The following is a 13,494-nucleotide window of genomic DNA, read 5'->3' as shown; positions in this document are numbered from 1 at the left end:
AAGGGGTGGCCATCACTGCAGTGGGATGCAGGGGTGGGAGCAGGGAGGTGGCAGTGGGTGAGGGGGCAGCTGGGTCCCACCACACGTGGGAAGTGGCACACACAAGCAGCCACCCTGTATTTTGGAAATCCCCCCCGACTGCACAGCTGTAGCTTTAAACTCAGCTCCTGGCACTTGTGGCCACAAGCAGGAGTTTTGAGAGAGAAAAAAAAATTAAAAGAAAAAAAAACCAAAGCAAGGCGGAGGCGAGGTATTTGTTTACTTGCAAAGAGCCATTTTTGCTCCCCGCCAGCCTGGAGGAAAGCGTTGCTTCCGCCCCACTGAGCCCCCCAGCCCTGCGGGGGGGGGTCTCCCCTTGGGGCTCTGCAAGGTCAGGACTCCGAAGGAAAAGCTGCTGGGAAATAAGGGGGGGATTGTGCTTGTGGTCACAGCTGAGCAGAAGCCTCAGTGGAAGTTTCATAACCTGACCCATGAGAGGGATGCTGGTGAGGTGGCAAGCCTCATGCACGTGGGGATACAGCCCTCTCTGTGGTCCCTGTGGGCAGAGCAGGGCAGACCTCTGGTACCAGCTGGGCTGGGATGCACCAGGGTGGGCACAAGCTGCTCCAGGTGCTGCACCTCTCCCTCTGCCATCCCCTCTGTTTAAATGGATCTCAAAGGAAAACAGGACCAAATGCAGATGCAGCAGCTCCCCCAGCTCCTCTCTAGAGCACCCCCCGTCAGCAAGGGTTTCGCATGGCCGAGTGCCATTTAGGTGGTGCCGGCTCAGCTGCAGGGGCACGCATGGTGAAAGAGGAGAAAGAGCCAGAGCCCCCTGCCCACTCCCCAGGACCGGCTCTGGCAGCTGTTTCTAATAGATCCAGGAATGGCTTTACAAGAGAAAAATAGGGAACAAAAGGTAGGAGAAAATCCAAGTTTCCAAGGTAAGGAAGGAAATGATCAAGAGAACAGGAAAGCCTCACTCGTACCCAATACATGGCGTCCTGACCTAACGAACCTCCCCTCTGCCCGCCCCAGCAGGACGGGGAGCCCCCCCACCCCTCACCACCAGCCAGCCCCCCCAGCACAGCACTGCAGCTCACAGCCCCTCGCCCTCTTTGTTCCTCCAGAGGGACCCCAGAAAGCAGGGGAGGGCAGGGCTGTGAGCTTTGTGCTCGCCCAGAGCCGAACATCTGCCGGGGGCGGCTGCTCCCCCTGCAGCCCACCACGCCGGCGGCGGGTCCCCTCGCCGGCCTCACCACACTCGCCCACGTGGCCACGGCTCTGCTGGGGCAAACAATGGGATGGCGCGGGCTGCCGTGCTTACCACGCAAGGCCTTCCTCCTCCTCCTCCACAGGCTTTGCCTGCTACCAGGAGCTGGCCCCTCTCAAGCACCGGGGGGATTAAGAAAAAGGAAAAAAATACAAAAAAAGCCACAGAAAATAAAGACTCAAATCTGCTTCGCTGCTGCACATCAGTTCATAAAAGGCGACAGCACACTGCCCCATGCACACCGAGACAGGCAATGGGGATGGCAGAGCAGGACCTCCCCGGGTAGCATCCAGACACCTACCCCAGCACCCAGGGGGTCCCTGCCCATGGCACAAACCCCCACCTGCCCTCCCACAGTCAGGCAGGATTAAAGAAATCCACCCTCTCCTCCTGTCCCACCCCCAGAGCTTTTCAGAAGAAACCCCTCCCCGGACTGGAGCCAGAGAAACTTTGCATCTTCACACCATTTGTCGACATAAAATTCATCCCCTGCCTTACTTTTGCAGAGGCACTCAGGGTGGGGTGGAGGGGGGGAACGTCTGTTTCCATTTGAAACTGTCAAAATTAGCATTCAGTAATTAAAAATCACACCCTTTCTCTTAATAACCTAACCAGCATGATACAATCAGGTTGTGCCAACTCTTTAATCTAATTGACTAATTACAGATTTTAATTTAGTCAGTTACTGAACAACTGTTGACAATTTGTTTTCATTAGGGACAGAACAGGATAAATATTTAGGCTCCCCAGTCAAAGACTAAGACATAAGCTCTGGGCTCTGACCTCCAGTTTTATTCCGGCAGCTTCTCCACTGGCATCATCCACGGAAAGGTGCCACTCCGAAATGCCCTGGTCCCGCCGCTGGGCAGCGGGAAGTGCGGCAGCAGAGGTTGCTCCATCACGACAGCCAACATTGTTTAAAACATAAAATTAAACTAATCCAGCTTTGCAGAGCGCTCCAGTAAAAGCAAGGTTTAAAAGACACCCAGGCTCACAGGTGCGATGGGCCCACCAGTACCCTAAACTGGGAGGGAAGGCTAAGCCCAACGCACTACCAGCAGAGGGAATTTCTGGGCTTTTTTTTTTTGTTGTTGTGCAGGGTTTTTTTGTTTTGTTTTTAAAAAGTGATGTGGAGTTTTGCAGCTGCTCCTGGCAGCCTGCCACTCCTGAAGGAAACTCCTCTCTCCGGTTACCTACTGGGGAACCCTGTCCCTGCAGAGCGGAGCTGGATGAAGCCCAGACAGAGTGTGGCCCTGCACGGAGATAGGGCAGAGCTGCACATGCTGCCAGCCAAGCCCCGTGCTCAGGGCTCCGGTGATGCCCGTGGGATTCCCAGGGACCACACAAAGCTCCTGTCCCTGCATTGTGCCAAATCTGCCCCAAAAACACCTACTCTCCTATGCAACACATTTCTAATACACTGGCTGCAAAGGGCACACTGCAGAGGCACTCATGGACCACCACCACCACAGAGACACCCATGGACCAACACTGTCACACATCCTGGTTCCACACCCACCCCATGCAGCCGTGGGTGCTTGGAGCAAGAGTCTCGCAGCCTTTGCTGGTCCTGGAGCAAGACAACAGCTCAGCACAGGAGAGGTGACAGTCACGCCAAACCCCTCATGCATGAAGAGCATCTCCTCCCAGGAGGGGTTCCACATGGCCATCTCGTCTGCTGAGATGCCACACCATGACAGAGCCACACGCAACCCCAGGGAGCGGCAGATGCTGTAACAACAAGGATATGGCCCCCTGCAGCCTGGGGATGCCTAGGCAGCAATGCCAGGACAGGGCGCCTGTCTCACAGCCAGCCAAAGGACCACTTCGCACACCTCGCCTCCAAAGCGTGGCTGGGAGGGCACTCACAGCAGGGAAATGGCTGGGTTTGGGGTTCACACTGCAGTGCCTGGGAGACACTCCCAGCCCATATTGCCAACGAGCCAAACCCCTCCAGCCCCTTGGGTTTCACCACATTCCCCACTGAGCGAAGTCTTGCACACAACGCCAGCAAGCCTGGATGCAAGGTCCATCCCTCTCCAGGGGCCTCAGAAACCCCCTCACCAAGATCTCAATCCAAAAGGAACTGTTTCAGGCTGTGGGGAAAAAGGAAGAGCAGCCCTGGTTGTCCCCCACCAGGATGAGAGGACTCGAGCCCCAAGCACACCATATTTTCCCAGACCGACTGCCACCGTTCCAGCAGCAGCCACCCCCGCTGCAGCAGAGCATCCTTCCAGAGCAAAGTTCGAAAGAACTGCAGCAGCTTTCCAAAGTTAATAAATAAATAAATAAATGTTTTGCATTAATGGCAAGTTGAAGCCACCTCTCCATAGATCTTGCACAGCCAAGAAAACATGATTTCAAATGCTCCCAAGTGTGGGTCCTTCTTAGGGACGAGTAGAGGAGGGGAAGGATGAAGTCAAAGTCTCCGGCAGCCAAAGGCTACCCTGATTTTTCTCTCCTGCGTGTTGATGCTCCAAGCTAGCCATGCAGGCAGAGCAATACCACAAAAAGTATGTAGCAACAGCCAACTAGATTTAAGTTCATTTTCTGTAGCTTGAGGCCAAAATTGACTGAAGTGGTTCTGGTGATCAAGTTTTCTGCAATTCCCCTTTCTATGTATTAGCTCTTTGACAGAAATTCACTGCGGTATTTAAACTGGCAGTCATCACCACTAACTCAAATTGTATTGGCTTTCACGGCGTTGAAAAGCTCAACTGCGACCAGCCATCGGCCAATTCCCAGATAATGTGGTGGCTGAAATCCCCTGTCATGCTGAGCGATCCCATTGCAAGCTCGCCGGCTCCGGGAGTGTACCGTAACGCCAGCACGCTCACCATAAGGCTTTGGCTAGTGGAGGAGCGCAAATCAATGGCTATGGGTTGAGTTTTAGGAGTTGATGGATGCATGTGGTACTTTTAATCTGGAGAAACCCCTTTGACACAGGTGGAAGAGGCTGACTTAATAACCCTCAGACCTGCACCGCTCATTAGCTGCGTTAACAGTCAGACTGGCAGCCATGGCATTTCTCCTGGCTGCGCCGAGTGAATCCCCGCTCCCATCACCCCTATTCCCAACAAGCACCTTTCGGCCAAGTCCCAGCAGCCTCTCGTCCCAGCTAAGGAAAAAAACCTCAATGGAAAGGTAAAAAGCAGTATTCCTCAGCTGTGGCAAGAGCCCACAGCTTTCAAGGGTCTCCCCAGGAAAGAAGGGTGGGATTTCTCCTTCTTTTCCTCACTAAAAAGAGTTCAATATTAAAAACTGGAGGGCAAAATTGACGATTTGTCCTGCTGCTCCTAATAGTTTTCATACGGTTACACTGGGAAATGAAGTGGAAATGACACAGCATGCAAACCCCACTGCCAGCACCCCGCTGAGGCGCACTGCTGCCCCTCCTGAAGGCACATCTCCCAGACAAGCACCCCTCAGGCACCAGCTACGGGAGGGCAGCGTGCCAAACCCCACCTGGCTCAGCACCACCATGCTGCTCCTGGAGCATCCCCGTTTTTGTCCTTAGAGCGGCACAGTAAATACATTGTCTTTGGGTAAATAAACACCGTATTCTCGGCAAACGCTGAGCTGACTGCACAGAGGTTGCCTGTCACTGGCCAAGTGTGAATATGATGCTCTACAAGTCTGGGCCAAGGCTTATATTGGAATATTTTTAACCACAACCACCATATGAAGTGACTCATGACTCACTGGTCCAGCCCCATTTGGGGCTCGTACCCCATTTCAGCTGCCATGCACCGCCTGATGGGTTGCAGTGTTTGGTGCTTGACAAAAACCTGCTTATTGGCTCCAGTACCCATCAGTGAGGCCAGTCGCCGCGCTCACCAGCAGCATGCCCCGGCACGGAGGCTGGCGAGAAACAAGGCGCTATTCACGCTCTCCCAGTTATCATTTGGTTCTTCGGTCAATATTTAAGTTTTGGCCAGGTAGGTCCCTCGCCCTGTAAAGTACACGTTGTGCCGGGAAAACACCGCTCCTCGGAGAGGGAGCGCATCATGAGCATCTGCCACCAGCCACACGAGGAAGAGATGCACAACTCCCGTTTTGAGGCCAAAACGTGCCTGGGGGAATCAAACCAGTGCCATGAAGCCAAAGCATGGGGGAGTGAAAAATCTTCTTACAAGTCTTTGCAGTAAAACCCAAAAGGTAAAGCACTTGGGGCTGTTACAAAACTGCATTACACTGAGAATTAAAAACAATCAGGATTGTGTCTATTTACTGTAAGCTTAAAGCAACATGTATTAAAGAAGTTTATGCGAATCATCTAATGCACTCAGGCCTATTGTTAGAATTATTACCAAGCAAAAAAAAAGATTAATTTCTCTGAATACACTAAATCCTCAGCCATGATGAGGAGACTGCTGCGAACGGAGCATTACCATGTCTTGGTTGCTAATGTCATCTTCACCTGTGGCTTTGCTGCCTGAAGATCTACCTTTGCCTTGCTCCTGGTGAGCCTGCTGTCCCAACCAGGCTCCACAAAACCCCAGAATTTGGCACAAAACGCCCCTGAAGCGAGCAGCTGCCCACACCGAGCTGAGCACTGGTGGATGTGCCACCAGTTGTCAGCTCTGACTCTCGGTTCAGGAGTTCACCATCTTAATCTGACCCAGTAAAAACAAGCAATGCAGAGAACAGCCATAGGGATGGACAGGCAGACAAACCCCCACCTAACAAACACCCAGACCCGTTTCCCCCATGCCCTGGCAAGACAGGCATCTTTCCACCCTGGGCAGAGAGGAGAGGCAGCTCAGCAGCCAGCCGAGTCTCTCCAGCACTGGCCGGCACTGCCCGTGCCCCAGGGTGACCGCTGTGTCCAGCGCCGGCATGCAGGAGTGCCGCAGAGGTCCCGAAGACGCTCGCCCAGCACTGCTCACTGGCAAACCTTGCACATCCCGACCCAGGCATGTCGAGGCAACGAGAAACTCGGGAAGGGAGGAAAAATGGTTTCCATACCATAGGTTCCCTGGAGCAGACAAAACCAGCTCCTGCTACAGGGTTTAAACTCACTTGACTGGGGTCCAAGCCCGCAGCCAGGTGACTAATCCTTTGATACAAATTCTTCCCGACACTCTGGATGCGGGCAACACGCATGGGACAGGAGTGGGCAGCCCACCCATTGCCCACTGGAGCCGATATGCCACTCACCCACGCCAAGACGTGTCTTTTTGGGAGGCACCTCAGCACCGGCATCCTGCCCCAGAAGCATCACCCCGGGGTCACACTAACACCTCTGCAGAGGACAACCCAAAATACTGACAGACAAAATGTACAGAGTCAACCGAGGGGGGTCTGCCACACCACCTTCAACAAGCAAACACCTTCACCTGGCTGGTTTTGAGGGAGGATCGGACAACCAAAGAAGCCCCCAGCCTCACCAAAGGCAGGGAGATATTCATCATGGCATTCAACAGCATTTTGGGAAATCCCTCCCACCTCCCCACCGCAAGCCAACCCCTGCCCACCCTCCAAACTGTTCTCAGCATGAAATATCACACCATCGACCCTCTAGTAAGCCCTTTACTGTCCATTGCTATGCAAAACTGCTTAATTCTACCAGTAGCCTGAATGCCTTTAAGTGCTTAAGATAAGTATCTGAGCTAATTTACATAATTGCAACATTATGAAATAGTGTTCAGTCAAATCAGAACATTGTTGGTTAAAAAAACACGCTTTTGCCGGTCGGTTACGTGGGCTCTCGGTGCGCTGGAGAAGCCGGAGCTCCCCAATGCTGTAATTACCGCGAGGATTAGAAACTTGTTACTCACATAGTCATGAAAGGCTTTCGCTTCACTCGAATGTTCACAAGTGTCTCGCCTTTCGGGAGCTGCGCAGTAAAGGTCCCAAAACACGCTGCATGGCGGAGAAAGTCAAGAGAGGAGGCAGTCACTCACCGGGGCTCGGCACCGAACCGGCGGGGGGTCACCGGAGGTGAGCAGCTTCCCACCGCGGCGGGCCCACGGCCGGGGAGGGGCCCCGCGCCCGAGCTCGGTGCCACCCGGGCCCCTGGAAGCGCCTGACCCGGTGCTGCTGCCCCCGGGATGGCTGACGCTGCGTGTTTTAAGAGGCAAAAGCAGCCTTTAAGGGGTAACAACCGCGGCACTTCGAGGACCACTCCAGCCCCGGCAGCAGGGCCGCCGCCTCGCCCTGCCTCCCCCCGGGCGCCCCAACGGCCCCGCCACAACCCGGCCGCCCCGGCGGCTTTCCGGCCCGCTGGCACCGAGGGCTGCCAGGCCCGCCCGCCCGCCGGCGCTGGCCGCCGCCTCCCGCGGGGCCAGGGCTGGCTCCGCCGCGCCTCGGGGAGCGGGAGCGAGGAGCCGGGGCGGTGCGGGGGCTCGGCGAGCCCCACGGCGCGCCGCTGCTGACTCACGCCGTCGCCGGGGCTTTACCCGGTGGGGCCGCGTTCTGCCGGTACGGCCCCCCGCCCCCCAGGGCTGCCGGGCAGCCTGGCCGCTCCCACCCGCGACAGGGCTCCGTGGGGCGCTCCCCCCCGCCCCGCCCCGCCCCGCCCCCGGCACTTACCACCACCAGGAGTGCAGGAAGCCGGGGGGCTCGCCCAGCGTGATGTTCTTCTCCCACCGGATCTGCGGGCGAGAGGAAGGCGGGGGGGGTGGAGGGAGGTTGGGAGGGGGTGGCGGTGAGGGGTGGGGGGTGGTCACGAGTGGGCGTGGGCCCCCACGCGCGGCGACCCCCCGGCGCCGCCGCCGCCCCGCGCAAGATGGAGGGCGGGCGTGCGTGCGGCGGCGCACAAAGGGCGCGGGGGGCGGCGGGGCTCACCTCGGACAGGAAGGTCTGCGCCGACTTCTGGGCGCCGACGTGCAGCAGGTACTCGTAGACGTACAGCGCCAGCCTGCAACAGCCGAGCGGCGGGTCGGCGGCGGCGGTGGGGGGAGAGGAGGAGGAGCCCCCCCCCCGCCCCGCACAAAGCCGCCCCGCCGCCACCCCGCTCCCCCCCGCTCCTCCCGCCGCCGCCGCGCTTACTTCTCCCGCGCCTGTCCGTCCGAGGGCACCGCCGAGCCCTTCCCTTTGGCGAACATGGTCCGCGCTGAGGAGGGGGGGCGGCCGCCGCCGCCGCCGGGAGCCGCTCTGCCCGCCGCTGGAGGAGCGCCGGGGGCTGTCAGAGCGCCGGCCGCCGCCGCGCCCCCATCGCCCCGCCGCTGCCGCTCGCTGCGCCCGCCGCGCCGCTGGCCGCGCACCCGAACGTGGCCGCGCCGGGCACCGCCCCCCCCGCCGACGGGCGTACGCCCCCGCCAATCACTGGCGAGTGTGGGCTGGGCCGATCCGCGCCACGCCCCCCCTCCGGAGGCGGCGGGCAGCCTCCCGCGGTGGGGAAAGAGGGAGGGAGAGCGGCGACGCGCGGTCCTAGCGTTCTCCCGGCTCAGCGGGCGGGAGATGCGACTACCCAGGCACTGCGCCGAGCCGTGGCCCTTTAAGGCGCCGGGCCGCGGCGCGCAGCGCCCGCTGATTGGTCGGCGCCGCGGCAGACCTCGGAAGGGGGGGCCTTGAAACCGCCCGCCGGGCGGCAAAGGGGGGGGGGTGGGGGGGAGCGCCTCGGTGCGCCCGGGCGGGCGCTGCCTCTGGCCGCGGCGCCGGGCGGGACCCGCGCCGGCCCCCGCCTCCCGTCCGGCCCCGGCGGGTCCCGCCCGGCGCCGCGCACCCCAGCCCCGCGCTGCGGGCGCGGTTAGCTCACGGTTGGGAGGCCTGGCTGTGAGGAGCCCTGAGGGAAGCCTGGGGTCGGCCCCCCGGCTGCCAACTTGAGCACCGCCAGTCACGGGGCGAGGCTTGCGGTGGGGCCTCGGTGGTTGTCCTGCTTCGCTGCCCTTAGAAACGAGGCGGCGGGGGGGGGGGGAACCGCCCCCTTGGGTGGGAGGGCTGGGGGGTGCTCTGGCCGGGGGGGGGTTCCCTCAGGGTGCGCCGTGGGAGAGCCCTTTTGCCTCTCACGGGGGGTTTGCTGGAGGCTCGGGCAGGACCCGCTGCACCCCAGAGCACCCCTGCGCTGGAAGGCCGGGGTTTGCACCCCTCGCCCCCCACCCCGAGTGCTGTTCCTAGGGGCACGCAGGAGCCCAGGAGCCAAACTAACCGCCGCTCCCGGGTTCCGGTGGCAGTTTCCACGGGAACGGATGTTGGAACAGCACAAAATTACGGGCTTCAAAGAGCTCTTCCCCCCCTGCCCTGGCCTCACCTCTACCTCCAAAATGACTCGCCGAACAAAAAGCCAGCGGAGATGGAGGCGGCGCGCTGGGTAGGGGTTATGCGATTAGTTGCCGATCGTTAAGATCGGGCGGTTACGCGCATCGAGCCGCGTGCTGCAAAGCACCGCAGAGCTTCAGGAGTTTGAGCGGGGCCGTATGCGCCGGGCAGCCGCGCTGCGGGGGCAGCGAGGCTCGGGGCGGTGGCGTGGGGAGCGTGGGGCGTAGGAGGAACTCCTCCGGCGGCGGGTAGTGCTGCTGCGCCCCGTGGGAACGTTCACGGCCATCAGGACCTGCCTGAGCAGGGCCAAACTCGCTTTAAAGCAAGGTTTAAAACAAACGGGGGGGGGGGGGGGGGGGGGAAGTATTCTTGCAATGCGGTAGGTCGAAAAGGATCAAAACTTGAAGGCATCTGAGCTCCTCACTTTGGAGAGAGAAAACCTTGCGCTTCGCACAACTTCTGCTGTGCAGCGTGGGGGCCAGGGTGACAGCGGAGGTGACGAGACAGGCTTTAAGGTCTCTGCTCCATGCACACCACTGCAGCAGAGACCAGAGGGCCAGGCCAGGCAAATCCCAGACTTTGTGTCTCCTGAGCTTTCACATCCCTCTGCTCCTCTGCTGGACCAAAGAGCTCAAAAATAACTGGGAGCCTCCCCTGGGACTGAGGCTATGGGATAAATTTGACCCTCTGGCAGCATGTGAGGCGTTCGCTAAAATATCCTTGGTTAAAAATAATACCATCGTATTCTGTACCTTCTGCATGGAGGTGGAAAGCGTTAGTGCCACCGGCGTGATCGACGCCGTGCCCTCGGCAGCAGAAGGGCCTCTCTGTCCCCAGAATACAACCCTGCCCAGCTCCTGTTCATCAGGATTTTGTTCTCTTTTAACTCATTGATTTTCTGGGATGGGTAACTAGACAAAACCCAGCCACCTCCTTTCCCCAACCCTTGGGGTTGCTTGGGGCATGAAGCAAGCCCAGGGAAACACGATGGTAGCCAGGATCTCTGCCTCCGTAGATGCCTTCAGAAGTCTGACTGCAGGTTTCCAGCCAGGAGGGGAGGCCATCTCCGAGATGCTCAGAGGAGAGAGCAGCCTGGGGGGGCCAGAAAGCCGCCTTGGCTCTCCCTCCTCTCCTCCGGACCAGCTCCGGTTCTCGGCTGTTGCTAGGGGAGATGGAGAAGAGCCATTAATGGAAAGCTTCCTGTAAGCGGCACCAAAAGAAAGTATCAAAATTGCCATCCCAGGGCGGCAGAGCCTGACCTGCCAGCTGCCAAACGCCAGCACAGCAAGGGTGGAAACTCCCAGCCCATGTGAATTCACCAGGTACCAGCCCTGCCTTGGCATCTTCTGCGACCTGATGATTAGAGCAAATTATAAGCCAGTGCTTTGGACCAACTTAGCTAAAGATCAGAAGGGAGACTAATTTCATATCATCACCACCGCAGAACACAATTAAATGGCTCTGCAAAGTTTTAATGCAAGTTATGACAAGAAATTTAGGAAAAAAAGAAATCCCCACACCCGAAGCCAGCAGCTCTGTCTAGCCGAGTCACAGGAGGACGTACCAAGGCTACCAAGCACTCCCAAAGCTCGGAGGATGACCTGTGGGCTGCCTTACTCGGCCGGGCGTTCTCTTTGTTGCGCGTTTTTCTTGGGCTGCAGTAATCAAGGCATCAGAATTCATTAAAAACCCCAAACCAAGAGCCTAGCTGGTTGTTTTAACCAGCCACCTGTGGATTTCTCCCAGCCATTGGGGTGCCTCCCTTGCCAGGGCTGCGTTGCACAGCACCCACCTGGTGGTTACCCAACAGACCCTGCTCTGCTGAGCCCAAAGGCAGGAGAAGGTGCCCGCTGCTGCAGGGGAAAAAGCAGAGTCCCTCGGGCACAGCAGGGGGAAGGCGTGAATGCACCGGGCACTGCCGGCAGCTCGGCCGGGGCTGCTGTGGGATCCCCGTGGGCAGGGATGCGCAGCAGGAAGGACAGGTTTGGGAGGGAGTAGCTGTGGGAAGTGTGGCCTCTCCATGTTGCATATTAACGCTCCGCATGCTTTAATTGCGGTGGGACCTATCGTGCGGAGCCATTAGCATGCAATGCAGAGGAACACGTATTTTTGGGATGCCTGCCTGGCTCGCAGACTCTGAGCCACGGGGAGGCGGTGGGCCGTGGGATGCAGGGAGAGGTGTCTCGTCCCCGCCCAGGGATGCCGCTGGAGTCGCAGTTCCTTCCTCAAGCCCCTGAATCATCCCCGCTGCCATCTGCTGCACCCTCGCTCTTCCCCACAGATGTCCTTCTTCCTTCCCCAGAAGGAGATGAGAACTGAGGACGAGGTGCCAAACGCAACTTCAAACAGCATCTAATAAAACACGGGATTAATTTCTTCTGACTGGTGTTCAATGGCTCTGATTAAGCAGAGCAGGATTTAATTAGCTTGTTTGGACTGCCTCAAAACCTGTGCCAAAGGTGGGGGAGTCTCAGCAGCTGGGTCCCCTGGGCTGCGACCATAAGCCGATGGGGGCTGGCAAGACTTTCCTCCTGTGGAGCAGAGCCTGCTGCCTGCCCTGCCAGGCTGGCAGATCCTTTGGGAACCCCGAACCACCCTTCACCACCTGGGACAGGTGCCCTTGGCTGTGTTTAATCCCAGTGACACCCATGGGGCAGGCATGGGGGGATGGGGAGGAGCAGGATGGGTGTGATGGGGACACAGGTTGGTGGGCCCACCAAGGGGGCTCTTCTGTCTTCCCAAACTGTGTCTCATCCTCTAAACCCCAGGCCTCTCAGCATAAACCAAACTTGCCCTGCCACAGAGTCCTTGAATTTAAAGTAACCCTGTTCTCTCCCTTATTTACTACCAGTTGCTGGCTCCTCTCCTCTCCCTCCGCCTGTCTCCTTTAACCCATTTCATTATCTATGCTAGCTTAGGCTTGTCTACGTGGGAACATCATGGTGAAGTTATTGCAAAATAGATGGGCTGTGAATGTAAAGCGCGGCAGCTATTCCCCAGCAGCTCCCTGCGTGGCAGCTTGGATTCCTTACCCGCAATACCTGCATTAACCTCGGCTGCATGCAGGCACTGCAAAGTGCCGAGCAGAAGCACCCATGTGGGACGAAGCTCCCCAGCTTTCCCCAGCTGCAGGGAAGGCAGGGATACAGCACTGTATTCCCAGAGCTGGCACTCCTGGGTTTTTCATTCTGCGGGTCCCTGTCCTTTCAGAGGAGACAGAAGGCTTGAAGGGAGAAAGCACCAAAGATAACAGCCGGGGAGCAGGACTTTCCTGACTGAGGAGCACGGACAACATGTGAGCCCCAAACTTGCACTCTCAGGTGTGGTTGGATGCCCAAAGAACGGAGTGAGCTGTGCAAAGGCAAAACCCAAAATGTCAGATTCTCATCACCCCATAGCCCTGACAAAGTGTCATCTCTACCCACTGCCTGCCAGTGCCAGCTGCTCTGGGTGGGTCAGGTCCTCCTGGTCTCCACCCGCCTTGCCACTTGCCTACATCTCCCTGCAAGGGATGATTTGCAATTAAATATCCCCTCCCCAAGCAAGCCAGCATGCAGGAGCTTCGGTCCTGCCCTGCATGGTGGCACAGTGATAAGCCCCAGCCTGGCTCCCACCGGTGACAATGGCATTGCTGTGCTGTGCTGTCTGTGTCTGACCCTGCTCATTCCCTGTGTCTGGACTCCGGTGGCAGCTACGCAGGGCCAAGCAGGGCACTGGTGTGGGGTGAGGATGCTGCAGGGGTTACATGTAAGTGCTGCCTGCAGGTCTCCTATGGCAGTGGTATAGCAGAGACCTTCCTGGGGGGTCCCAGCAGGGCTGTGTGTGCCTGCAGCCCCTACAGATAATGGGATGGTGCCTGTCTTGGGGTTTGCCCCTCTACAGGCTATCCATCATCCCACAGGGATGGCCTCCAAGCTGTGCCACCTGCCACCTGGCATCTGCTGTTCTCAGGGGAAGGGTCATAGCCTTGCCAGGGTAGCAGCAGTTGTCAACTGCCTCAGGACCCATCCAGAAACCCCATTGCACTAAGTATTTGCAGT

The 13,494-nt window shown here is 58.3% G+C and overlaps 1 protein-coding gene across 6 annotated transcripts in view; it reads right to left on the bottom strand.

Moving 5' to 3' along the window:
• The window catches only part of SSBP3 (single stranded DNA binding protein 3), a 55,341-nt gene extending 46,715 nt beyond the window's left edge, over positions 1 to 8,626 (bottom strand). The window contains exons 1-4 of one of the 6 annotated variants that reach the window (XM_075097561.1): positions 8,246 to 8,626; positions 8,042 to 8,114; positions 7,787 to 7,848; positions 7,033 to 7,117 (exon numbers count right to left, since the gene is read on the bottom strand). In XM_075097561.1, the coding sequence (XP_074953662.1) occupies positions 7,033 to 7,117; positions 7,787 to 7,848; positions 8,042 to 8,114; positions 8,246 to 8,301 (276 nt within the window). In that variant the 5' untranslated portion in view covers positions 8,302 to 8,626. The remainder of the gene's footprint in view (positions 1 to 7,032; positions 7,118 to 7,786; positions 7,849 to 8,041; positions 8,115 to 8,245) is intronic. The other 5 variants (XM_075097559.1, XM_075097558.1, XM_075097563.1 and 2 more) reach the window with 5 other exon arrangements.
• Positions 8,627 to 13,494: the final 4,868 nt, after the last annotated feature.

The sequence above is a fragment of the Phalacrocorax aristotelis genome, chromosome 6, assembly GCF_949628215.1.
Source record: "Phalacrocorax aristotelis chromosome 6, bGulAri2.1, whole genome shotgun sequence".
NCBI lineage: Eukaryota > Metazoa > Chordata > Aves > Suliformes > Phalacrocoracidae > Phalacrocorax > Phalacrocorax aristotelis.
This window is presented reverse-complemented; position numbering and strand designations above follow the sequence as displayed.